This window comes from Miniopterus schreibersii (assembly GCF_964146895.1).
Source record: "Miniopterus schreibersii genome assembly, chromosome: 4".
In the NCBI taxonomy this organism is placed as follows: domain Eukaryota; kingdom Metazoa; phylum Chordata; class Mammalia; order Chiroptera; family Miniopteridae; genus Miniopterus; species Miniopterus schreibersii.
Genome location: NC_138105.1, coordinates 84,721,077 through 84,748,942, shown reverse-complemented (window position 1 = coordinate 84,748,942; position 27,866 = coordinate 84,721,077). Strand labels below are relative to the sequence as shown.

At 46.1% G+C, this 27,866-nt stretch overlaps 1 protein-coding gene across 1 annotated transcript in view; it reads right to left on the bottom strand.

Annotated features, from left to right (window-relative positions):
• The window catches only part of GALNT10 (polypeptide N-acetylgalactosaminyltransferase 10), a 170,515-nt gene that overhangs the window by 87,815 nt on the left and 54,834 nt on the right, over positions 1 to 27,866 (bottom strand). The window contains exons 2-3 of the mRNA XM_081135940.1: positions 7,929 to 8,031; positions 5,212 to 5,350 (exon numbers count right to left, since the gene is read on the bottom strand). Of these exons, the coding sequence (XP_080992066.1) occupies positions 5,212 to 5,350; positions 7,929 to 8,031 (242 nt within the window). The remainder of the gene's footprint in view (positions 1 to 5,211; positions 5,351 to 7,928; positions 8,032 to 27,866) is intronic.

Genomic DNA, 27,866 nt, shown 5'->3' with positions numbered 1-27,866 from the left:
GTCTGGTCCAGAGAACTGTCCAGTCTAGGGCTAATTAGCCCCCACTGAGGCAAAACTCTTCTAAGGACTCAACTCAATTCTCCATGAGTTACAAGTGACAAGATTTTCCAGCCTGTGTGGTGGGACGAGGCGCCGTTCTTGGCTCTGCATGAGAGCTAGGCACTTTCCCCCTAATCCGTTTTGGATGATCCCTTTCCAGCCTTAGGAAGCTTCCTTATAAGGAAGGAGCTCATCAGTAGTCTGCTGAATACTCCAGGGAATCTTTTGTAGCTCAATCTCCATGCAACTCTTCTCTTCAGCACGCTGTTCTGTGAACTCTTTGCCTCTTTGGTTTCCCGGGACTCTCAGCCCTATCAACTCAACTCAGGAAGTCCTCGGGGCTCTCCTTGGGTTTCCCCTCCCTGCATCATGGCTTGAAAACTCTCTCAAGACAATAAGCTCAATTTGTTGCTCTCGTCATTTGTTTCCCATCTCTCTAGAATTACTGACCTTCACTTCCTGGTGTCCGGTGTCTTTTTTATTTTTTTTCAATTTGGGGGGGCAGGAGAGTAAATCTGGTCCCTGTTACTCCATCTTGGCCCTAAATAGCATTTTTTGTCTGTATGTACGTTCAAATTGGGGTACTACTACAGATGTGGTTGGCTTTCACTTCCTGTGCTTTCAAATTGTTACTTTTTTCAGAGTATATATTTAATACATGTTTGTCAAACGCAATAAGCTATAACAACTCCCTCCATTGTTGCTTCTGCAAACTGCTGGGGATATAAAGGTGCTCAGTAGAAGACTGGCTTATTTTAGTAATATGAGTTTATAAACTCTTTTCAGGAAATTCAGCACATACCATGAATTAACCATGTTAATTTAACAAAAAGGAAAAAAAGCAAAGAGGAGCATGAAACCAGGAATCTGGTAGACTTGGGCCCTCTATTGCAACAAAGATTCCATTCAGGTTCATTCATTTCTGGAAGCTAAACCCATGGACTGGAGAAAGCAGTCAGGATTGTAGACTGTTCTCACTTCCATTATGGACAGTCTTTACCTGGGAGAAACTGATCACTCAACAGAGGGCTTTGCACAGGAACCTTCAGACCTGGGTCATTAGCAGCTGGGGCTCCACTGCCATCAGCTCTGTGCCCGAGGGGCCTCCATGTGTGGTTGTCAAGCAGCCCACAGAGCCCCTGGGGAGCAGGGAAAGTGGGCCAGCCCACCAGCCAGCCTCTTTTTTGCTCCCTTGGCAGGAGGTGCAGAGGGCAGGTCTGCTCAGAGCCAGCTGGCCGCCTCCCCCATGCAAGCCCAGCAAGTCAGGCCGAACTTTCTAGTTTCCATTCTCTGTGGCTGCACGTTCCCCAGGCAAACGCAGCTGGCACAAACAAACAGCCCCTCGACCCCGTTCTTGACATGCTGCTGCCAAAATTCAGTTCGAAGGATTAAAAGGCAAACATAAATGCCTGCTCCTGCTGGGAAAGTTGTTTAAGCTAAAAGAAACCAGAGGGATGAGCAGTTCAACTGCTCTCATTTATCCACACATTTCTGCTGTCAAAATGCAGAAGAGTCCCCCCTGCCCCCAACCCCAGGAAAAAAGGAAAGCTCTTCAAGACATCTGTCAACTCACTTCTGAAAAGTCGGCTTCCACAACTGGGGACTCTAAAAAAAGGGGGTGTCAGGAGCACTGGGTTTAGCGACATCTTTTGTTGTAACTCGGATGCTGGCTGGGTGGGGCGCTGGTAACAGAAGAGCATGGGGGGTGCTCTGACTCTATTCCCGTCCACCCAGAACAGGGGAGGGGCTTCTCACTTATCAATGTCCAGGATCCCTCTGCCAGGCTAGTAAAACACATGGACACTTCTGAGAGCAATGTCTATAGTTCATAAAATAAAATATACAAGGTTGTAAAGGAAACCAATTAAACTGAAATATAGTGATCGAAATAATAGAAAATTTAAAATACAGTCATAAATGTGCTTTAGGAACACATGAAATGACCAGATCTTGTGGTAGTTCTAAAAACTACCTTCATTTTAAAGTATCTGTAAAGTGATGAGAAAGTACATGATTTCTTTTGGTGGCTATATCACAGGTGCTTTGTTGCCCAGAGTCATAACTGAAGGGCACACCAAATTTCAGTTAGAGGTTAATAAAAAAAAAAGCAAAAAAAAAAAAAAAAAAGCAATGTTTTTCTCCTCCAAGTTTACAGACCCGCCTGAGCTCTCTCCATGGGCTGCAGAACTCCTAGGTTAAGAAGCCCTTTCTTTTTCTCAGCTGTCAAGAAAGAGCACTGCACTGGGAGACGAAGGGCCCGATCCCCATCCTGGCTCCACCCTAACCAGCTGAAACACTGTCTTGCCCGGGTGCCTCTGCCCGGGTGCCTCTGCCCAGGCGACTCTCCACCTGCAACGTCTCCCTGCGAGCCTGGTGGGGGTCCCTCTGAGGTCGCAAGCACTCTCCGCCTCCCACTATGACTGGTCTTCTCAACCGTGGGGTAATGAGCCCCTTATGCGTTCTGTCCGCCCCTTGCACAGAGCAGTAGTAACGGCTCACTTAGCACTGTGTTCTTGGTGTCCAGCGCAGGGCTTGGCACACAGACCATTAATTATATACAGGGTGGGGCCAAAGTAGGTTTACAGTTGTGAGTATGGGAAACACAGAGTTTATTCTTGTATTACGATTTATTACTGTATTATTTTCCATATGAACAACTGTAAACCTACTTTGGCCCCACCCTGTATTTACTGGGCGAAGAGATGGATGGATGAAAGCTGTGACCACACTCATTGTAAAAATATTCCTACTTCATACCAGCAGTCCTCAGCGCTGGGAATGTGTAAGAACTTCTTTTAAAGATTTTAGAAAATACAGAGACCCAGGCTGCACCCCCAGAGACTGAAAGTCCAGTGGCTCGGGGTGGTGTCCTGGCCTTGGCCTGTTTTTAAAACCACCCCAGGCACAGCCAGCGTTGAGAGCCCATGGTGCCACAGAACAGCTGAGCTGAGGGCGTGGAGCTCCCAGATGAACTTCTTTCTCGGACCCAGAAAGATATGAGCACAGAATTCTGTACTCTGCAAGGGGCTAAACTCATAAATTGAGTTTCTGACCCTCACAGGTCACAGTTCTGAATCCAGAAACATCAGTAATATCTGAACTACATTCTTAAAACTGGATGAAAAAATTCGCAGGCTTGACAGTGAGGAAACAAACTGCAAACCCCATAGGCAAGCATACCGAGGTCCCCTGTCCCCTCCCCTCCCTGTGAGAAATCCTTAGTATAGGGCCCCTTCCCAGGCAAGCAGTGCACCTCGTAGCTGTGACGTTTCCTCACCTACCGAGTGGAGATGGTAACAGTGTGGCCACTCAAAGCATCGCTGCAGGAACTGCCAGACATAATGGGGCTGAAAGCATTCTGTGAGTAGCCAAACACGCTACTAAGATTAATTCCTGATTATTGCATTCTACCAACTGAGCTCTTATAGGTGGAAAGACCTTATGGTTCAGTGATTAAGAACACAGATTCTAGCCCTGGCTGGTGTGGCTCAGTTGGTTGGAGCGTTGTCCCATACACCAGAAGGTAGGGAGTTCAATTCCCGGTTGAGGCACATACCCAGGTTTCGGGTTTGATCCTCAGTCTGGATGCATGTGGGAGGCAACTGATCCATGTTTCTCTCTGTCTGCCTCTCTTTTTCTCTTCCTCCCTCCCTCCCTTTCTCTCTCCCCATCCCCTTCCTGTCTCTTAAAAAAAACAAACACACAGATTGCAGAGTCAGAATTTCTGCATACAAATTCTGGTGCCACCCCTTACCAGCTGTGTCACTTTTATGCAAATTATTTAACCTTCCTGTGTCTCAATTCCCTATCTGTAAAATGGTGATAATAAAGGTACCTACTTCATTGAGTTTCTGGAAAGTCTGGCTGAGTTAATGCACTTAAAGGGCTCAGAACATCAGTTCTAAAACTTAAGTGTGCATCAGAATCATAAAACACAGAGTGCCGGGCCCCACCCCAGAGCTTTGGATTCAGTAGATCTGGGCTAGGATTTGAGAATCTGCATGTAGAAAGCTCCTAGGTGATGCTGGTGTCACTGGTTTGGGAACCACACTTTGAGAACCACTGGCTTAGAATGAGACCTGGCATACAGTAAGCACCTAATAAGTGTGAGCCGCTATTATCTTTTCCTGGGCTGTACTTTTTAGTCCTTGAACAGAACACTTCTGCTCCAGTGCTGAGTACTGTCTTCCTGTGGAAGCCGCTGTGAAATCTACTTGCAGTGGTTCCCACAGTGTGGACCAAGACAAACCGCATGAGCATCCCAGGGCCACTTATTTGTAACGCCAGCTCTTCTGCCTCAACCCAGACCTACTGAATCAGGAATTACGGGGGTGAAGCTCAATATCCTGTGTCCCAACAGCTCTCGGGATGATTGTAATGCACATTAGCTTTAAGAAGGACAGCACCGCTAGAAAATCACATGACCACCACAGTAGCCCTACCGAAAATGCCCAGGAGGCGGACGGCTTCCGGTCCAGAGTCTAGGTTTTGGTTGAACTGGAGCCTTATACCTGGCTCAGATCCTTATTCACCTTGTGGCCTTATATGCGTTATGACTTTAACCCTCGGTTTCCTCATCTGTAAAATGGGCATCACTTAGGGACCACTTCACAGGAACCTGAGATGATGCAAACAAAGTATCCGGCACACGCTACCTGTTCAAAGGATGTCAGCTGCCACAGTTATCTTTATAATCGTTCCAATATGTCCTCTCTCCAATGACTTGAGACAGCTTATAATAAAGACATAAATATCCAGGTACACAGGATAGCTAAAATAAAGGTTAAAAAAAAAATAGAAATCCCACACATAAAAAGTGGAGAGTGAGGGTTGAAACTGTCCCTGCCATTTGAGGTCGTCTGAGTTGAGGTCTGAGCTTCCCCGTGGGCCAGAGCACGAAGGAAAGGCAGAGGTTTCATGTTCCCACGGTCTGAACACAGCGAGGTGACTGGCTCTGCAGGGAGGCATCACCGTCGCCCCGCCACCATCGTCATTCTGCTCCACCAGCTCCACGTTCTGAAAGCATCTGATCGCATGAACCCCTGCACAAAGGCCCCGTCTAACAGGGGGGGCTCTCCTCCAGCGGCCCTGCATGTATCTGTCTCTTTAATTCTCAATGGGAGCCAAGGGCAAGCTCCTTAGGGCCCAGAGGATGAGGGGTGTTGCACTTACTTTGGGTGCCGAATGTCAGGGAGAGAGCGGTTCAGGGAGATCTTGTCGCTGACGTAGATGTTAAATCCGTTTTCTCGGTACGCCTGATCCACTCGCTCGGCGTCGGTCACGGGGTAAGGTCGCCCCTGTTCTCCATTTCCTGGGGGCAAAGAGCAAAGTCAGCGCCGCTGCTTGAACAGAGGGGGCCGAGAGGAATGAAAAGCACGGGTCAGCCGCAAAGGCAAAGCCTTCTGCTCGATAGACTGTGCGTCCAGATTTGCAGGGGGACGTGGACAGGGGGGAGGGAATGAGCACCTGGTCCCAGCCGAGTCACTCGCTTCATACAACTTGTCCTCATGCAGTCACAGCAAGTGTGCAGGGTGGACACGAGAGCCTCTGCCTATAGATGGATAATCGAGGCCTCAGAAAGGGTATAAAACCAGGTCTGTGGGTTCCAAAGCTCATGCTCCCTCCACTCTGCCAGGAGCCCCGAACACCCGACTGGAAGGTCTAATCACCTGGAAGGGAGACCAGGTCCCCCACATACAAGCTGATCAACCCTGGGCAGTCACATCGCCTCTCTGAACTATTGCTGGTTCCCCTCTGGTACCCACAGCATGTTGAGAGAGTCAAATGAGATGCTGTGTAGATGAGAGCGTTCTGTAAACTACAAACCGCTATATAAATGTGAGGAGATGTTATGATTATTTTCCAGGCAGGGTAAACTTTATATGTAGATCAGAAGTGCCACAAATGATAAAAGATGCTTTGTTTCTTAAGAGCCAGCAAACAAAGTCTGCCTGGCCTTGGCCAGGACTGCCCGGAAAGTGTTGCTTTGAGTCATATATTTGATTGGATAAAGTGCTATTCTTTCTTTTCTCTGCACAATCCAGCTGGGGAAAGAGTTCCCGGTGCTCCAGGAAATTATTCTCTGGGTTCCCGGGTGCACACCAAGCCCCGCAAGGACAGCCCAAGAACCTGCCATTGGTGAGGGTCCAGAAAGAATGGCAAATAAGATCGAATGGTCAGAAATCACCTCATCTTCTGGAGCCTGTGCTCTGAGCATCACCCCGTTCAGTTTGTAAAGTAGATTCTGACAACACCAGCTTGATGGGAAGGTGCAAGCTGAGAGCTGGAGCCCAAGAAGGGCTGCGGCTACTCCAGTCCAGCCAGATGGGGGAGAGGACTCCCTGTCTGTATAACGTTCCATGTAAAACGCTGTTGGCTAGTGCCCGGGACAGACTACACAAGGGAACATGCAGCAGAAGCAGCTCTCAGGGAGGGAAGGCTCAGGAAGGCAGGGCGGGGAGGGATGCAGATTCAGGCCCTGGAGCCAGGCAGAGTGGAATTCGTGGTGCAGCCCTGCTACTCCCAGCTCTGTCATCTTGGGCGTGTCCTTAGCCTATGTCTTGGGTTTCACCTTTGTATCAACTGGGTTAAGGTTTGGTGTGATGATTAAGGAGGTAATGCAGGGCAAGGTGCCTGGGACGTAGTTAGCACTGGTCTTTCTGATGCTGAGTAATTTCTCCACTGCTTACTCCTTTCTTGCTAGTTGGGCCAGTGTTGTAATAATTAGAATTAGAATAATAATTAGAATAATTAGAATTATTCTAATAATTCTGATATAACCATCTGGCAAATCAGCTCTTTACAAATGCTTCCTTTTTTAATTTAGGCAGCCCTCCCCTACCCCCACTCCTTCATTTTAAATTACTGGCATACGGAAAAATGCATGTCGTGCCTTTAGATTTCCCCGAACTTCAGTTAAGTTATCATTTCAGCTCTATTCAAAGCCCTGTTGCAATCTGGTTTTGTCATAATGTCATTTAAAAAAAAATCAATAGTGGGTGCCTTTAACTGGGATAAAAATGAATAAAATACCAATCCCTTGTATTTCTACAGTGCTTTCCAGTGTAAAGCTACTTCATACCAACACACTGAGGTTGGCAAAGCAGGACGCATGAGCCCCACTGACAGATGGGGAAACTGAGGCTCAAGGATTATGGAATTTTTCTGATGGTAGCATGGCTTATAAGGGGTGTCAGAGCTGTTCTCCTGACTCCTGGTCCGGGCTCCCTACAAATGACTCTCCACATAATTTCACTCCCCAGCTCCCCAGCTGTAACAGAAAATGCTCTAAAGACTAATTAGCCAAAGAAAACGTTAGCTGAAGCCCACTAAATTCATTCAGCCTCATGGCTGTAGGGCAGGGTAGGGATCAACTCTACCCTCCAGACCTGAGTTTAAGTTCCAAGCCTGCTTCTTTCTCACTGTGTGACTGTGGGCAGATTACCCCACCTCTCTGAACTACAGGTCCCCTCCATCAAAGGGGCCACAAAGGTTGATCCGGGTATTCACTGAGAAAATGCGCAGTGTGAGGCATGAGCCTTGCTCACTGCAGGTATTCATAAAGGTTGGCTCTTGTTACAGCTCCTCATTTTAGCGGTAAAATATCTCATACGGGGGAGATACTTTCTATCGCTCAATAAAGGTGGCAGGGCAAATTTCCGAAGGCAGTGGATCTGGTGATGTGAGTGGAGAAAGGAAGGGGTCAGCTCACAGGTGAAGAGAGGGATCCAGAATCAGGGGAAGGGAGGGTGGTGGATGGAGAAGAGTTAACAGGGGGTCTGGACGCCCCATTAAATGCACATGCATGTGTGCACACACGCACATGCACATGCACGCACACATGCATGCCCCCTCCACAGGCCCTGCCGTGCCGACACTGCTTTCCGTACCTACACGCTGGGCATCCCTTCTGATGGCCTCTTTGTCGTGCCAGTCCTTCAGCTTCTGTCTATCTCCCACGAAAAGTATCTTCTTTTGCTGATTGTGTGATCCCTTAAAAAAAAAAAAGGACAGAAACTGTGAAAAAGGGCAAATAAGTTTAATCACAGAGACCCAGACATCACATTGCCTGCAGAAGCTTTTGGTATTGACTGAACGTCCGTCGTTTGTTCATTTATTAATCCCCTTGGTATACCTCTGTGAGTGCCTGCCGTGTGCCACCCAGGTATACAAAGATCAGGATGAGAGAGGTACACAGTGGCCACCCTCTTGGAACTCAAAACAGTAGGAGAAAAAACCAGATGGACAAACATTCCTTTCACTCGAGAGAAAAAGCATTAAGTGTGGCGCTGCCAGCAGAAACCTAACAATGCGCGACACAGATGTGAGCCACATCTGTAAACTTTACAATTTCTAGTACTTCCATCGGGAAGACAAAGAAACAGGTGAAGTTAGTTTTGATAATATATTTTATTTAACCCAATATACTCTATGTAAAATATTTTACCACGCAATGTAAAAATTCACTGAGACACATTTTTTTTTTTTTTTTACTAAATCTTCAAAATCCAGTGTATTTTATACTTGTGTTCATCTTGATTCAGGTCCCTTTCAGGTGCTCCACAGCCATAGGTGGCTGGTGGCTACATGAATGCTCTGTGATTTTAGGATTGAAACCATTTTTTTCTCCTACCAACAGCTCAGACCTATTATTGGAATCTTTTAAGCCTATATAGTAAAATTTGGGTCCTGTATCAAGGTGATTTGGTGAGAAGATGTGAATTTACATTAGATTCTTAAAACCCTAAAGGAGTTGATATCCACACTTTGTGTAAATTCTGAAAGTGCTCAGGATATACGGTTTGTGATTTTTCTTGGTTCATCTAAAAGTAACCTTAGGGCAGGTAGTACCATTTCCATTTTCCAGGTAGGAAAATTAAGTTGCCCGTGACTCCTGCAGCTTGTCCAAGGTCAGATACTGCAAGGGTTCGCTTCACTAAAAACTAGCCTGGAAGTCAACATGGCTCTTACCCTCTTGCCTGCTTCTGTGGCCTTGGTTGAGCAGCTTGGCTTCTTTGGGCCTCAGTTACCCCATCCGTAAGATGGGGAAGGATGGACTAATTATCTCTGAGCAGCTGCTTAGCTTGGATATTCGAGAACCCTCTAGTAACTACATGTTTAGACATGCAGAGCTCCCTGTGTCAGCAAACTCTGAAGTCCTCCTAGTTTAGGGAAGACGGAAGGACTAACGGGACCACCCAAAACAGCACAGGTACTATCTACGGACCATTCCAGAGGGCCGACCATCATTAAGGCAAAGGCAACAGAGATAGTAGAAGCCATGGGTATGAAACTCCCAGAATTTTTGAACATTAATTCTCTACTCTGTCAATTCAGCAATTCACTGCTCATCCTGAGCACAAGATTTAAGGAGTGCCTCTATGAGGTCACAACTGAGATTCAACCCCGTGCCCCATTCCCAGTAGTGTAAGAAGACTTCCACGAGGATATGGAGCAAACAGTGCCCTTCACGCAATCTTAGACTCTTGAAATATCCTTTAAAAGTCACCTAAATGTGCTTCTGGACCAGCAGCAGCAGTGTCACTGAGGAGCTTGTTAGAAATGCAGAATCTCAGGCGCCACCCAGACGTTCTGAATCAGAACCTGCATTTCACAAGAAGCCCCATGAATGCACATAAAATGTGAGAAGCCCTAACGTAGCCCTCGATTCCCTCCTTTGCATCCTGATGAACAGCTGAGCAGTCTATTCCTGGCCTCTCCTAACATTTTCCAAATGTTCCTGTTTCATCCTAGCACCACCCCAAGACTTGGAATTTCTTCTGTATCTTAAGCTAGCCCCTCAGTCATTTCATAACTTCTGCTATTAGCTCCAGGTGGTGCGGGTGCTTCTGTGTCAGGGACCATGCTTGGAGGATCACTTCAGATTGGTACCTTCCATTAAGGCTTTTACAGAGCCTCATTAGTTCCACCAGTGACCTAAAGTAACCAACCAAAGTTCCCAGTCTTTGGGTAGCAGAAAAGGCCTTGGGAGGGAGGGCTGGAGAAAAGATTGCTGAACAGCTTGTGGTCGACCAATCCTGACATCAAGACGTATTTACTTGGGCAGGTCCCTGACCTACCCCAAGGCTCAGTTTCCCTGTCTGCGAAATAGGGAGGTGGCCCTAGCTCAGTTTCCAAGTATATTTATTTGTTTGCTTGTTTGCAGATTTGGTTGTCAATTTGTTTTTAGCAGAACCTTTTGAAAATGAAATCCCACCTGGAACTCCAGGACAGAAAACAACAGGTGAATTAGCTGGTCTGATTGAAGGGGGTCACTCTGCTGCTCTCAGCCTCTCCCTCCCCCAGACAGCACTGAGGCATCTCCTGTGGAAATGTAGTTAAAATCCACTGAAGGAACTTCCAGCTCAGCCTCTTTGATTTCTGTGAGCCCCGAGAACTGTTTGCAGGCACATGGTAGCCTCTGTTTTCAGTTTTCTTTCCCTCCCTGACCAAGACATCCGACAACACCAACTTCAAAATTTCCTTCTTGCAACTCAGAGGCCTGTAGGAGAGGGACTACAGAGGATTGTTACTATCATTAGAGCTGTTGTAAGGCTACTGAGCTGTTGTGGAAAATCTGTTAACTCGAGAATCAGACAGACTTAATAAAAAGGCGTGTGGATGGTTTTATCCCGGTGGCTTCTTTCTACGGCTAATGTTCCAGCCACACATCCAGGGCCTGGTAGTTAATTACACAGGAAATAGGACTATTGGATTCTGCATGCCACAGTGGCAAGAACAATCTTGCGGGATTTTTAACGGGCAAGGTGATGTGGAAAGCCATTCTCATCCATGGGCACAGGGAAGATTCCTGAGCCTTGTTACCTTGGGAAGGTTCTGAGTCTTTAGACTTCACCGTGGGCGTGGGAAAGCATCTCTCACCTTCAGATGACCCCAGACACTGGAATGCGGCCTCGTTTAATTAGGGAAACTGATTCCTAATGGGCCCACCAGGATGGGCTCACCTCCCCAGACACATAATAAACACCTTCAGAGCCAGGCCCTTGGAGCTGCTTTCCTGGGGCTGCTGTATAGTCTGTTTTCTCTGGGCCATCTACTTGCCTGTTCATACTTTCCACACACAATTGCCAAATGTTCGCCGTCTTTGGGGCTGTAGAGATGAGCAGGGCCAAGCCCAGCTCTGCCCCTCCACCACATGCCCAGGCCGCCTGCCCTGCCTGCCTCTCACTTCTGCTTCTCTGAAGCTCAGCCCAAACGCCTTCATGTCCATGAAACCTTGTGCAGTTCTCCTGGGTGGAAGAGAACTCCCGCAGCACTTTCTGTGGGTCTTTCATCTGAGGGCCCTTAGAATCCTATCCATAAACCTTAACAAAACCTGTGGTCAATTTCAGGTTGTTTAGGTCCATCTGTGGAAAGCCCATAGACAGATCATTCAAACCATCACCAAATGTTTACTGAGAACCACTCAGTGCCAGGCACTGTGCTAGGCACTGGGGGTACAGGCATGACAGCACAGATCCTGTCTAGGGCTAAGGGAGTGTACAGCCAGATCAGTTTCTTTCAAAGGGTGGCTCTTGGGGGACCTCATTATAGATGCAAATTCCTGGGCCCCACACTGAACCTATTAAATCAAAGTATATGGAGATAGGAAGCCAGAAAGATGTGTTTTTAAATCTATTCCCCATACGATTCTGATTCACAATAAAGGTGGAAAAACACTTGTCTAAATTAAATCCAGCTGCCTCATTTTACAAACAAGAAATCTGAGACTAACAAAGTAGAACAGACTTGCCCTAAATCCCATAGCTTGTCAGCTCCCCAAAACCAAAGCGGATCTGGCTGTTCTCTCCCTGGCATCGACTGTGAACTTCTTACAGGCAGGAGTATGTTTGTTTTGGTTCATCACTGTGGTTTCCTAGGCTGACACCTGGCTCGACTTAGGCCCTCAATAAAATTCAGTGGAATGAGTGAATGAATGAATGAGTGCTCATCAGTGCAATGAGTGAATGAATGCATGATTGCTCATCAATGTGACAGGTAGTCCAATTTAATGACTCAGACCATCCTGGTTCCACAGTTGGAAACCCCTAGGTTTCACTTCCTGGGCAGGTGGGCCCCAGTTTCTTTGACTGATAAATAGGGAAAAACCACCGGAATAACCTGCGAATTGCTGGGAGGCTGAACTGAACTGATCTACACAACGCATCTAGGTTGGCTTCTGGCACGAAGCCAGGCCCTCTCAGTAAAGGAGTTCTGCTATCACTAAATTATGTTTAGAGAAAGGTTATGATACGATGTTTGTGATGGCCATGTTAGGGGCACTAGGAAAGAAATGGGAATCTAATAATAAAACTGTGTGCCCTGCAGAGGCAACCTATTTAACACCTGAGCCAAGCCAACTGGCTACTGCTGATAACAGGATTTAGAGAGTTTCCTCATTAACAGGAGGCCATATGCCCATGTGGAAATGAAGTGTTCTTCAGGAAGGGAAAGTGTCCTTAATTAATAGTGTCCTCTACAATAGAAACAATTGCCACAGACCTTCAGCAACAAGAAAGGGATGTACAATGCTTCTCAAAAGACAGCAATTCTTAGGCAACAGAGATTATTTAATATTATGCAAAACAGCATGTCTGGAATTTCAGTCCAGAAGTATTTTAAGTTTCTTTAATTCTACAGACTCAAAGGTTTGTCCAGAAAAGTGGTGATTATGTTCCTTCAACAACCATCTTTTGCTACTTTTCTTCCCCTGTTTGCAAATGTCCTTTTGCTACAGGAAGCAAAGGGGCTGGGAAGGAGCATGGCAGGAGAAGTGAGGGAGAATTAACGGGGAAATCACAGTAAATAATAAGTTGGAGATGGATTTTGACTGGCTCCTCTAAATAACTTCTCTTGGTATCTGCGTGCTTTTACTTAACATTTCCCAGGGAGAATTGATTAGTGTTCAAACAGCCACACACCCACATAGGCAAATGGAATTTTAATCTTTATGTTTAATCACTATTTAGCATGCCTGGCACCCTTTGGAGGGAGGGAAGAAAGGGGGCACAGCAAGCCAACTGCACCCTGCCCAAGAGGAAAGGCCTGTTAAAGTGCAGGCTCTAATCCCAACACTGCAGACTCGGCAGCTTCCGCTCAGAGGACACCTGTGTCGCTGGCTAGTGTCTTCAAAATAATGGGAAAAGCGCGTATGCGCTAAAATGGCAATGCTGAAAGGAAAACCGAGGAGGTCATGTGCTTCAGTCAGGGTCTGAGGATGTATTACAGACCCGATTCTGCTGCAAATTTCAGGATGGCTTCCCCCGGACCCTCCTCTCAACTCACCCTACAAGGGTGCTGAAATGATTTTGTTTTGAGGTTTAAATGACTCTATATAATTCCAAACGTTTGTTTATCTGCTAAGTAGATTATTCTAATAACCTTCCTACACACACACACTCGCACTTACAACAGCATTATCTTTAAGGTTGCCTTCAAGGTTATATTTTAAAGAGGGCGGGCAGGACTTAAGTTAACCAAAGGTGCTACTTTAAGCAAGGGAGTTTGGACAGTTGGATAAATGTACTTTCTTCATAAATTTTGAGGACATAAGCTGGATAATCTTGATTTTTTTATTTGTTCATTCCACAAATGAGGAGAACTTCATTGATGAATTGAGGACCTACGATGTCCAAAGAATTGTGGGGAGACAAAGATAAATAAGGTAGTCCCTGGCCTCAACAAAGATCAAAGGGAAAAAAGAAGTACAAATTGGTAATTACAGAAAGTCATGGGGCTGTAAAGCACAGCACAGGGAGTGTAGTCAATAATATTGTGATAACTATGTATGGTGTCAGATAGCTGTGAGATTTAGCAGGATGATCACTTAGTAAGTTATATAATGTCTAATCACTGGGGTGTACACCTGAGATTAATAGAATATTGTATGTCAAGTATAATTGAAAAATAAGAAATGATTAAAAAAATGTTTTTTAAAGAGTTAAGTTCCTACATCATATTTCCAGTCACAAAAACATCACCAAACTTCTAAATAAAGACCCAAAACACTTCTAATATTAAACACTGGAATAAATGTGAACTATATATACATTTAAGAAAGCTTAATAAAAACAAGTAAGATCACTATTTTCCAACCTGCTTATTCCAGTTCAGAGTCGCGGGTGGCCGGAGCCAATCCTAGCAGCTCAGGGCACCAGGAGGGACTGAATCCTGGTCAGGACGCCTCCCATCGCAGGGCCACTGACACACACACCACACCAAGACCGGGGCGCACATCGCCGGGAGGGGGGAGTGACCCGGAGGAGCTGGACCCAACCCACGCAGACGTGAGAATGCGCAGATGCCACAGAGCCAGTTTTTTTCTTCTCATCAACATTATAACGAAACAACATTGAATGAAATTATATTATTTGAGGACCTGCTGTACTTCCAAGGGCAGAACCATACCACCCATCCAATTTACCCTCTGTTTTGTACAGATGGTTCTAGAAAAGGTCATTTGCTACTTAAGGTGTAAATGCTCATTAAAGCACTTTTTTTAAGCAGCAGAGGGAAAAAAAAGCCAAGACATTTTATAATGTCTGTTATCTAAAGGGCAAATGAAACCTATAATAACTTTTCCGCTTTAAGAGACAGTTGCAACCTGAACCATTTTCTTGAGGAAGTTCCCAAATGTTTTATCACTGGGGGAACAAAACAACAATACTCTGATCGAGCACTTGATAACGTTCATTTGAGACAAGGGCCTTGCTCTCATAGAGCTTACAGTACTGTGTGTGGCAGGGGGGATACAGACTTGAACCCAGAACCACAAATAAATTAAAATAGTTAAAGTGGCACGTGCCTAAAAGAACGGTCCACGGTGCAGAGAAAGTCCCTTTCTTTCAGGTCTGATTACGGTGGTCTGATCTGTTCAGGGAGGTCAGTAAAGGCTTCCTGAGGAAATAGATTATGATTAGGAATCACCTCAGCAGAGAGAGAGCAGAGCATTCCGTGCAAAGGCCCTGTGGCTGGGTAAATAGGAAACATAGGAGGGACTGAAAGAACAGTGTGTGGTACACAGAGAAGGAGGGGAAATCCCGTGGGGATGGGAGGTGGGCAGGGATGAAGATTTTGTCTTTCTCTCAGAAGCATCTGGAAATTCAATTATTTTATATTAGGAGGTAGCACGAACAGGTTGCATTTGGACAGCTCTCTAGTAGCCAAGTGGAGAAGGGAGCATGAGGCCAAGAGGAAGGGTCAGCCAGGGAGGAGGCTATCATAGTAGTATAGACAGAGATGATACCACCTTGTGCTAGGAAGGCAGAAGTGGGGGTGGACATATACCGATTTTTTCTTTTTTAAAACAGAGTCACAAGGCTTGTGTAGATCTGCAGTCAAGAAATATAGCCTGAGAACTTGAACACTTGGGGTATAATTTAATCTTTAAGGTCCATAAATTCAAGGCCCCATGGGCACAGGTTCTGCTGACCTGAGGTGTGAGCACAGATCTCTCATCTGGCCTGGTGTGTGTTTCATCACATGTTACTTTCAAGTTTTAATCCTGTTGACAGAGGACAAGTCAGACTTAACAGAACTGTATCAAGCGCACGTTTAACCTTCAGGAATTAAATGACACGTGGTCACAAAGAAAGAGAAAGAAATCAGAAATGGGAGCTGGTGATCCTCCTATCCCCATGCTCAGTCAGCCTGTGCCCTGGATGGTGTCCCCGGAGACCTAGTTCTTGCCAGCCTCTGGAAGTGTCAGCATTTTGGTGCTGAGTGAGCCTCTTCTTGGAAGATAAGTATTTTCATCCCCTCAGAAGGCACTGTGATGACTTCAACCAAAGAAAGTCATCGGTTTTGAGGATGGAGGAAAAACTGCCCACACTGGACTTTGGAGAGGTGGTTTACTTTTATATTCCATGGGGGACTGTCAAGGCCGATTCTGATTTTATGTTATTTTTCCCTAAAGTGGTGTGTTTATTATAACCGAACCCTTTCATAAGATCAAACTTTACTATATTATTGTCATTCTATCCACTTCGTAGACGACCAAACCGAGGCGTGGGGAGAAAAGTGATATGAAAAATATTTTACAAACTGCCAACCACCACCTGAGTGTAATCATCACAGCTAATATTCCTACTGCAACATCCGCCCACTCCTTCCCACACCTCGGTGTCTAGAAAGACGCTAGGCACTCGGTCCATTTCAGGAAAGGAAACCTTGCTGGAGTGAATCATTCTTCTGCACCTTGTTCACAGGGGCCTTGAAAGTCTCAGTGGATCTAGGTGTGATCTACCACAGGAAACCCTCTAACAAGTGTTCTTTCCAGAGGCTCGGCGAGCTGAGCATAACAGAGGCCATTAGATTGCTCAGCAGAGCAGACGTGGATGGGTAAAGAGAGAGGCAGGCAGATTTGGCAAGCTGAGTAGAAGACGAGTTCCAAGTCACTCAAGGACCGAAAAATGACTGCAAACACATCCGATTAGTCTTTTAGTTGGGGAATTAGGACTGAGCCACCAAGCAATAGAGTAGTTGCTCTCTTAATAGTAATAATTACAATCATTACCCCTACATTCTGAAGATGGCAAAACCAAGTGTGTAAGAGCACTTGTTTCAGAGTCAGAAAGACCTACCCTGTGTCACAGTTCTGCTTATCCACTGTGTGACCTTGGGCAAGTGACACTGTTTTCCCAAGCCTGGGTTCCCCGACAGTAAAATGGGGGATGTTAATAGTATCTAGCAAAAAGGTTATAGTGAGGATTAAGTGAGATACAGCAAGTTAAAGCTCTTAGCAACATTTAGTATTTAGGAAGCACTAAAAATCATAGCTATCATTATTAGCTATCATTTGGATGGTGCTCTGCAACTTACAAGGCATTTTCACATGTTTTATCCCATTTCTTGACTACAGTCACACCAGGATGAAGGCCGGCATCACTGTGAGAATTCTTCTCAACACTGTGCTCTCAGCGGTCCTTACCAGTCAGCCGGCATTGGGCAGAGGACCACAGGATGGTTCTCTCAGAACACCACTCTGCTATGAAATCACACTCCTGCAGAAATGATCCAAACTATCAGGCGAGCCTTTTCTGACCTCCCTGCCTAGCTAATGTCCCTGAGTGGGCCCTTATAGCATCCTTACTGCTCCTTACTGCTCCTCCGTCCTGTGCTCTGCCATGCCTGCCTGAGCTGGAAGAGTGAAATCCCAAGTACACCTGGCAGGTGGTGATCCACTGGTTATTTCTACCACCTTAGATCTTCAAGGTGGCAGGCTGTTACTGCTTACAAAGTTCCCCCAAGAAGGGTGAGGTGGGGTGAAGAAGCGGAAGGTGATGGCATCCCCTCTTCTGGTGCTGCGCCCTCCCCCTACCTTGGTCCCACTCTGGCATTCCTATTGTTTTATAATGATCTCTTAGACATACAGTGCCCTGGGCAGGATAGATGAGGTGTAGCCACAACAGCACACAGGATGGTTTTCTCAAAACACCACTCTGCTATGAATTCAGACACTCCTGCAGGAATGATCCAAACTACCAGGCGAGCCTTCCCTGACCTCCCTGTCTAGATAATGTCCCTGAGTGGGCCCTTATAGCATCCTTACTGCTCCTTTGTGATTTCACATTTATTTGGGTGATGATTTCATTATTGTCTGTCTGTCTCTCCCCAAATTGTGAGACACAAGGGTAGGAAATGGCAATTTTTGTTGAATGAATGAATGAGCAGAGACATCTTTAGTTTTATCTTTTCTGGATGAAAGAAAGTCACCCATGATTAGACATATCTAATAAAGCCACAAGGATTTAATACCATAAAGGGGTTCTGAGGATTAAGTTTATCCTCTGACTAAATGGCTGCAGGTCAACGTAATGAGCTATCAACTCTAAAGAGAGCTGGTTCAATAGATCCTAAAATGATTTCTAAAAGATGCAACAGACTTTGAACTTTCCCACCTCTCCCCTCCCTCATTTTCAAACTGTTTCCTTTCTGCATTCCTATCCTTAAGGTTCGTGCAGAAATTGCTGCATGTCCCCCAGGAGCTGTTCTCTTTTTCTTCCACGGTAACAGAAATTTTAGCTGGGAATATGACTGCTCAGAATAAAGATGCCACTTCACAGCTAGTCTTGCAGCTAGATGTGGTCAGACTAGATTCTATTCAATAAGTTGTGAGTACAGGGACCTACCTGAAGAAATCACAGGTGTGCACCTTTGCCACTCTTTATTCCGTCTGTCTTGCTGCCTAGAATGCAAATGCCACCATGTTGAATTATGAGGTGGGGTCCATGCCTTTGGGATGGCGAAGCTATTAGTGGGAAGGAGCCTAAGTTCCTGAGGACTTTATGGAGTAGGACTGTCATATCGACCCTGGACTGCTGACCTCCAGACTCTTAGGTGAGAGACAAATAAACTTGTGTTGTGTTTAAGCCACTCAAATCTAATCTTAACTGATTCAGGCTTCTCTCTTGAAGTCTGAAAGCCTGAAAAGGCACCTGGCGTGGTGGAGAACCCTGAAGGCGGGTCCAGAAGGCCCAGGTTTCAGACTCCTGGCTCTGCATTTAGGAAGAGCGGGCCAGTAGGCAAGTCCTTTGTCTTTCTAAGTCTCCACTCTCTGACTATACAATGCAGGTCAGAATAATATCTGTCCATGACATGACTGTTTATATAAAAAAATGCTGAGAAGTCTACAAAACAAGCTAGTGTAATCAGTGAGTTTAGCAACGGCACAGAACACAAGGTTGACACATGAAAATCAACTCTAGTTCTAATGAAACACTGAAAACTGAAATAAAACACACCATTTACAATGGCATCAAAATGTTAAATACTTGATGGATAAATTTAACAAAAATGCGCAGAACACTGCTGAGACAAATCAAAGATTTAAATAAATAGAGAGATGTATCATGTTTATGGATCAGAAGATTTGATATTGTTACGATGTTCCTCACCCCCCAGAAACCTAATCCTTTCAATTTTCGAATCTTACATATTCTCATGCTCTCTTGGAGATTCACAAAGTATATTAACATATTTATGATCTGTGAAGTCTCGTAGGAAAGCAAGCTGCCTAACTTTGTTTAATCCAGCATTTCACAAATTTATTAGGGCAGTCTGCCCCCCCTGCCCCCCCCCCGTGCCCCCCCCCCCCCCCGCCAGAGAATGATTAACACCCTGGGGAACGCATGGGCCTCATTTTGCAACGTTGTGCTACTAATGACAGGGTGTATGACCGAGAACACGACACTGTTCCTCCCCTCTGCGATGCGCAACTGGTTTTTTGCTTTCTTTAAAGCACACAGACATGGAACAATTACACAAAGATTTTCAAGTCGACATACTGACATGGAAGGAGAGAAACAAAGTTTATGATAATATAAGATTTTTTGGAAGGCAGGCTTTGGTCCACTGCTGAAGCATATCACCTCTCTGTCTACTAACCCATCCATTCATCCACCTATCCACTCATCTAATGAATGTTTATTGTGCAACTACTGTTTGTGGGCCTTGGGTTGGGTGTTTTAGAGAATATCATAAAAGACACAGTTTCGGTCTACAATACGGGTCAGGTTTGAGATCATTTCATTCTAAAAATTCTACTGGGACCTGAGAGAAGAATCATGAATTACTCTCCTAGAATCACTGTTCTGGGAGCAGCTCTGCAGAGGGCACTGGGCTGGGCACTGGCCGATGACTATCATGTGGGCTGGCGAAGGCGCCACGTGAGCAAAGGTGATGGGCTGCCCAGAAACATTCCTCTTTTGTCTTCTGCTCCCACAGAAGACTACAGAGTGTTTATAAGCCTTGCTTCATATAACTGTGGTTAACAGATCACTTTATATTTTTTGAATGGTTTCTCTTATGTTAATTTCTCCCCAAAACCCTTGCTTAGCTTGAGAAACACTGCATTTGAAGTTGGGAGAGGCTCTTTTTTCTATTCTAGAGAATTTAGGAGGATTTCTCAGGATTACCGTTGTAGGTTGATTGAAATCTGCTCCAGTCCTCCACCCCTCCCTGTGTCCATGTCCTTTGCTATGGAATCATGGCTCCTTCCATTAAGAGGTGGGGTCTATTTCCCCGCCTTCTGAATCTGGGCAGGCTGTGACTTGCTTTGGCCAAAAGAATGAGGCAGAAGTGACAGCTAAGCCTAAAGAGACTTGGACTCTTTCTCCCTATTTTTTGTTGTTCTGCCTCGTTGAAGGGTACAAGGCGAGGCTGGTATGCTAGAAAGATGTGAGGGGCAAGTGGAAGAGGCACGTGGAGAACCGAGGTCACCCTAGACAAGCTGACAGATGAGAGAGCCCAGCCAAGGCCAGCAGAGCCACCCAGCCCACCACGGCTGACCAGAGAAGCCGGAGAGCCCAGCCAGACCAGAGAAACCAACCAACTGAACTGTAGACCCACAAACAATAATATACGGTTTTTGTTTGAAGGCACTAAGGGCTGGGGTAGTCTCTTATGCAGCATTGTTTGTGGTGATAAGAAGTGACAATATTACCTTGGAGAGGCCTCAGAGACTTCAGCTCAGTTCTGTGCCTGCTTGCAAAGGTACCAAAATAGACATATAACTTGGAATCCTGTCCCCTACTTCATTTTTAAAATACCCAACTCACACCTGTCTTCCAATGCTTCGTTCAAATTCTATAGCTTCAAGAACCCTAATTCTATTCCCCTCCACTTAAGTAATAATCTTTCCTCCTGCTGACCTCGCACTGCACCTTCTTGCCCCCTCTTTTGGGAAGTGAGCATGTAAGGTCACAAATTATAGCCATTTGTATCCCTGTCAGTCCTTTCTCCTGGATTCTAAACCAATGCTTTCAAACTATCTGTGACGAAGAACCACTTTGCTTTAATTTCCTGTTCATTGCAAACCAAACCATCTGTGGTAAGCAGAATTCTAAGAATGAGTCCCAGTGACCCTCATCCTCTTACGCTCCCCTCCCCTTCGAGTGTGAGTGGCACCTGCGAACATAAGCCAGTCCTAGGAACACTAGGCACCAGCGTTTCCCCTCTTTATGGATTCGGCAAGAGACTCGGAGAAGCTAAGTAACTTGCCAAGACCATACTGCTGACAGGCAGTGGGCCTGTGTTCATCACCACACTTCTCCATGGTGCATGGGTCTTCTCCCATCTCATACCATTTCACTGTCCCTTTGACATCCTGCCTATCAAAGCCCCAGGTTCAAATTTGCCCGAAATAGCTGCAAAATCCCCCTTTAAACACTTCTCTATCATTTCAACCCAGAAGAAGCAATCCAAGGGTAACCTGCTTCCTGTCCCCCAGAGTCTGAGTGACACCAGCCTGTGCACAGTTCACCCTTCCCAACTGCTGGCTCCACAGAAGGGCAGGGTATGTCTGCAGCTACGGCGGTAAAGCGGCAGCCTAGGCCGCCCCAGTTTCCCTTGCTAAATGGAAGGCAAGCATAGGACTGGAGGGGTCTGAGAGAAATAATTTAATTCTGTTATTTTCAAACTATGTTCATGGATCCTTTCCAGATGCTGCAACTGGGAAGTGGGGGTAGGGGAGTCCTGGCAGGAGGGGCTCCGATTTCTTCTTGGTTGTACATTCATTAGGCTTTCAAGTAAGATTATGTGACAAGTATTCCAATGCTAAAAAAAGTTTGAAAACCAATTTAAGTCAATCCTTTGCAGTTTTTAAAGACAAACCCATAATTTGATTTGCAATTTAAAAAATAAAGGCACATAGTGAAAGATTAAAAAGTCAAAAGGGTCTACAATGAAAAATAAATCTTTCCCTACTGCCAACCCCTAGCCCCACTCCCTGGAAGTAGCCACTATCAACAGTTTCTTCAGTGCTCCTTCCAGAACTTGTACTGAGGAAGCTGAGCCCGAGGTTGGCCTGTCTGAGATTCCTCTCTTCCTTTACAACTTGCAAGTCTTAAATGTCTCCACAGATTGCAAACTCTCTCCCCAATCCACCTGCAGCTTCGAAAACCACACATTCTGCCTCTTCTGGCCTCGCTCACTGAACAGGAAAATGTCAAGTCTTTTCCGTGTGACCATATCTCCCCATGGCCTTTGCATCATATCATAGAGAAACCAGAATCACATTCTCAACCGGCCAGCGTTCAAGCCAGGAGCAGCAGCTGCAAAAGTGTGTGCTCAGCAGTGGGCCAGCGGACGGGACTCAGGCTGGAAACAAAGTCCTGGGAGAAGAAACCCCTTCATATCCTTGGCCTCAAGAGACCCTCCAGCGGTTTCAGATCCTCTCTGGGTGCCTGTCCACGTCTCCACTGGTCTCCTGACCCTCAGGCTGCTGCCCCCATTGCCAACCTTCCTGCTTGCTTGCTGTGCTCTCTCATTCTCTGGCACCCCCCGCCTGCAGCTCCTTTTCCTGCCTGCCTTCCCTTCTGCACACCCACAGGCTGAGCCATTCCCTGCCTGGCAGCAGAGAGTACATAAGAGGACAGAGCACCCAGAGCCTCTTTCCCTCCTAGAGAAGACTCAGCGGGCCAACATTTATGGGGCTTTCTATGTGCCAGGCTATGTTGGGCAATTCACAGGCCTTATCCTCATAAGCCTGGAAGGTATCATCCCATTTTAGAGATGAGGAAACCGATTTGGAAGGGTAGCAGGCATATGAATGAGGCTCAGGAGGAAATTCTCCAAGTTACTCAAGCTGAGGAGTTGCTCTTGACCCCGGGGCCTCTGACGCCTGTCCATTACAGTGCCCACACTGTGCTCCTGAATGGACAGACCACCTGCGGTAAGCCCTGCAGACTATTAGCAATTCCCCTCCCCGCTATTCAACAGCCTGGCTCCTTCTCAAGGCTCTTGAAGTGGACTCTGAGCATAGGAGGCCTGAGATCTGTGAAGAAATTAATCCCACATTACTTGTCAGCAGAGGTGCAGACTCCCTGCCGTTGCCTAGGTTACCTGCCTGGAGCTTAAGCCACTGCCGATCACTCCCCTATTTACCTTAATTAATTGGACTGGCCTGGCTCCCTGTGGAGGGGTGCACGGCCCTCCCTGTGCCCCTGGGGTAAGCAAGCAAGTTGGGGAGTCCTTCTTGGTGAAACAACTGAAGTACTTACTGCAGGCAGGCAGCCCTGGAGGCCAGTGTGGTCAGGAAGACGGCCACAGAGGGACCACCTGGAATCAGGGTGTGAAAAGAGAGGCTCGCTGTCAAAGGCATTCACTTGCCAAGAAACTTCAACTATCACTTAGAAGGCAAAAATACGCCACCAGGCAGGGCATAATTATAAGGTGTAGCATGCGGGCTATTCCAAAGGAAGGTGTAAAACCTGAGGAAACAGCTATCTCTTATGTGAAGGGCCCCATTTCATTTTCATGTCTTTAAAAATTACACATGGAGGCGGCAGAGGAGGGTGGAGGCCTGCCTGTCTTCACAGTACTGAGGGGTCACTTTCTAAGAAACATGCTCTGTCAGCTGACCCCAGTCTGAGTGTGGACTCTACAGGCATTCCTGGCTGCCAGCTCCTTCCTCTCTTGGTGCACATTTTAGTTTCCTACCGGAGTCACAGATGACTGGACATGTGGCACTTACTGGGTCATTGTCTGAAATATATCAGGGCTCAGAACACAAAATTTATAGGCATATTAACGTCAGCTTTTCACCAGATAGAAATGGACACATAAGACAGTCAGACATGACCCCACACACCCTTGGCCTTGCAAGGCTTAAATGCAGCAAAATCATCTAAAGAAGCCTGTGGCTCTATTGTTAAACCCCATACTAAGCATGACCTTCTCCAAATAGAGCCCCACCCTCATTTACAGGAATGAAATATTTGTCTAGGCTATAGTTTCTTCGATCACATCACTAGTCCAAGTTATCTCTCAATTTCTTTTTTTTAAAGGCACAGAGTGAGCAACATAAGTTGTACCCAGGTTAACCCCCACTGGCTACTTGATGTCCCAGGAGCTGTGATTTCACCTGTGACCCTGAGCAGGCCGGCCCTCAGTTTCTTCATCTGGAGAAGGGGAAGGATAATGGCTGCCTCGGCTACTTCATCAGCTGTCCAGAGGCTCAAAAAAGACCATGAACATGAAAGCATTTTGTGACAATGAAGGACCAGACACGTGGAAGTGGTCATCACCATCTTCTGAGCTGGGTCACCCAGGAAACCAGCAATCTCATGTCATTCAGCTGAGGATGTGAAATCACTCTGCCCATCTTGTCTGTAAAAAGCCTGGGAGTCTGAGGGTCCAGGCCATCTCCAGCCTGGCCCTTATTCTTAGGCAAAATGATGCTAAGTTGAGTCTATAACTGGTTACCCAGTCATGCAACTAGACTGGAACTAGATAACAGTCTGTAGTGTTTAGTGGGCTGCAAGGCCAATAAACTGCGCTGCTCCAACATCTGAAATGACCCCATGAGTGAACTCCCCGGGGGGGAGGACCTATTCCCTCAATTGGCTAACTTTGCTCTGCTGATGGAGTCTGCTTATTGCATTGTTGCATGTGCCACCTGACCTTGCTAATAACTGCTCAAGCTGCAAACTTCCCTCTAAAGTCACCATGTTATAAGCAATTATTTGGCTCTCTGCAAAAATGTTAATTTCATGCTTTGTAAACACATCTCTTGTGAAAGACCAACCTGCCTATAAAAACTGCTTTTGACATCCCCAAGATAATCTTTAGAAGAAAAAGAAAAAGAAAAAAGAGGGAGGGTATCCTCTTAATCCATTTTTTGCTACGTTCTTTCTCTTAAGCCCCCCCTCCTTTTTCTTAATGACAAAAAAGAGGTGTTGACAGGAAGGTTCACCAAGGAGGCAGAGAAATACTCAAACCAACGAAGACTAACTTCTAAGGATGCTAAAATCCTTGCAAGTTCATTGTGCACTTTCAATTAGGTATAAGGAGTTTGGGGAGCCTGTGAATGTCACGTGCTTCGGGCTGACTGACTTAGCGTCTTAGAGTTAGGGGGCCCTTAGCGATGGTGATCATGGTCTGAACAGCCTATGCTGCCGGCAAGGAAAAGGGGGGCCAGATGTCCTGCCAGTTCCCACAGAGGTCAATGCTGGGGTCAAGATTCCAACCCAGAGACCCCGGCCACCTGGGAGTGTGCATTCAGGCAAGATGTGGCCCTAAGGCAGAGAGAAAAATTTTTTAAGTAATTTTTTAAAAAGTTAAGGAGGGTGACTGCAGGCCTTCTCTTCCCCAGTGATTCCCTGAAGCGCAGTGTGTTCCCTGCCACCGCCCCCTGGGACGAGAGGCCAGCAGCAGGCGGCGTAATTCAATTCGGGAAGCATTTCTTCGGCAGCTACCAGCACTGCTTCTCAAACAGCACTTTGCTGTAGCTTCATTTCGTATCTCAAGTCTTCCTTTCCACTCTATCATATGGATGTCTTTTTAAACTTTATTTTAATGTAAAAATATTTCTTTTCTGTCTCTGTATGAAAGGCCATACATAGGCAAAGATCCAATTAACTACAATATTAGCAGGTGCTATGCTCTTAACAGTGGAACAAAAGGCCAGGCAGGGAAAGGGGAAATCAATCGCAATCTGGAGGCAGATTCTCCAGAAAAATGGGTACTTCTTTCTTTTTTTTTTAAAATAACAGTTCTTACCCTTATTTTCCCTGGCTACAGATTTTTCGCAGAAGAGAAAAGCACAGAGAAGAAAATGTAAACTCCCTACAGGAAACTGGGCAAAGGGGACACGGGATCTCTTTATAACATTTTTACAACTGCATGTGAAATCTGTAATTATCTTAAAATAAAAAAAATTATTTAAAAAATCCTCCATAATCCCACACCCAATCATAACTGCAATTAATAATTATGTGGTGACCCTTTTTATCTTGTTTCAATGGATATGTCTGCAATCTGAAAACCTAATTGGAGGTCTGGAACCAGCTTTCTTCACCTATCATTGTGTCGAGAGAAATTTCCTCCTATTAAAACTTCTTTGAAAGTATTTTCAAAGGGTGCATTATATTCTAATACATGGATGAATCATATCCCCTACTGCTGGACATTTAATTGCTTCCAATTTTCCACTATTAAATTTTTTTCATGTTACACACACTTTAATACGATAAAAATTTTCTTTTTAGATTTTAATAAACATCCTGCACATCTCACATTTCTGATTACCTCCTCAGGCTGGACTCCCAGAAAGAAACTTCCTGGACCATTTCTTTTGAGGCTCTCATTGTACCTTAACAAAATTCTTTCCTGGTGGGAAACATTTTTTGTTGTTCAATGAGGTTGGAAAATGTCTCAATAGAAAAACTCCAGGAGACTGCAAAGTGCCTAATTGGTGATTTTCAAACACAGGGCCATCTGGGAGCTAGGCAAGAGGGTCCAGGAAACCCACAAACCCACCTGCCTGTGAACTGGGGTGGGGGCCTCATCCAGCTGTTGTGCTTTCCTCACATCTCCATGCAAAACGATCTCTGAAGAGAGCTACACTAAACCAGGACATATGGGACTGTCTTTCGTCAAAGGAGGTTGTTCACGCTTCTCCTAGGAGGGTAATAACTGGGGAAATAGGCATCAACCATTGCTGCTAGGATATAAACAGCATGAAATTATCCAAACTTGGAGCCATTAAAGATGCGCATTGTGAATTTAGAATCAAAACACTCTATAAATTCATAGCAAATCTGCACATTGAAAAATCAGCCCACAGACTGTAAAAGCAGTTGGTTCAAAGGCTTTTGCCAGTGCTCCTGGCACGACTCCCTGGGTGGCACGAGGTGTGAGAACAGTGGGTCTCACCCGTGGAAGGCCGCGCTGACACCAGGAAAATGAAGCGGCTCTGAGGTCCCTTCCAGGTCTGACGTTGTCAGTTACTGGTTTTACCATCTGTTCTGGAAGGGATGTGGCGAAGCCCTCCTTCATGTCTCAAGACTGCCCGAGACCTTGCTGGTTTTCCTATACTTGGGGGAGCAGGACAACAAACAAGGAACTTGACAAGTTGCCACAGCCCCTGTACATCCCCACCCCTAATATAAATACTGCCAACAAGGGAAGGCATGGAAGGTCTAGGAAATTAACTCTTTCTCCTCAGAAGTTATGCTTGCTGGCTGCTTTAGTGTTTCCCTTGGAGAAGAGAGAACCACGTTTCCCCACTACGCCCTTCCCCACCCTAGGACTGAGGTCAGGAGGGAGCAGGCTGGCGGCCACCTTGGTGTCATTTCAGGCTCCCTGGAGGTCAGAAGAAACTCTCTTCTTTGACAGATGACACATGGGCCCAGGGTCTGGCTGTACGTTTCAGGCACTCCCTAAGACCAGCTCAGTGGGTCCCGGGCTGCCCAGGAATGGAAATACTTCTATCTGAGGGGGGCTGCAACAGTGTTTGCTTAGTCTCATCCTGGACCGAGACCAAGGGGTCACGGCAGAAAGCCAAAATGCCTTTGGATGTCTCTGTCCCTCGGTTTTCTGACATTTCCGCCTGCGATAGAAGAAATATATATATTTGGCCATTCAGATGACCGAAATAGGTGTCTTAGTTATGTTTGGCCTTTGTCCACAGTTCCTGGCTCACGGCTCCCGAACCCCTTGGAGTTTCCCTAAGTGATGAGAGCAACCACAGTGTCTCGTTATGTTAATGAGATGACTTCTGGACCTCACCCAAGGAAGGGGGCTGGTTCACAGTGTAGCCACCATGTGGTTAGAGGATTGGACCTTTCTTTCCCACCCCTTGATTTCTGGGCAGGGGAGAAGGGCTTGAGGTTGAATCAGTCACCAGTGGTCCACGCCTTAGTCCATCATGACTACTTAGTAAAGCCTCCATAAAAACCCAAAGGACAGCTCGTTGCCCCTTTTTTCAAAGAGCTTCTATGTTGGGGAACCAGAATGTTCACATATGCCCCCTCCCTCCCTCCCTCTGTCACACACACACACACACACACATGTTGGAACTGGGTCTGGGAACCCCATTCAACCACCTC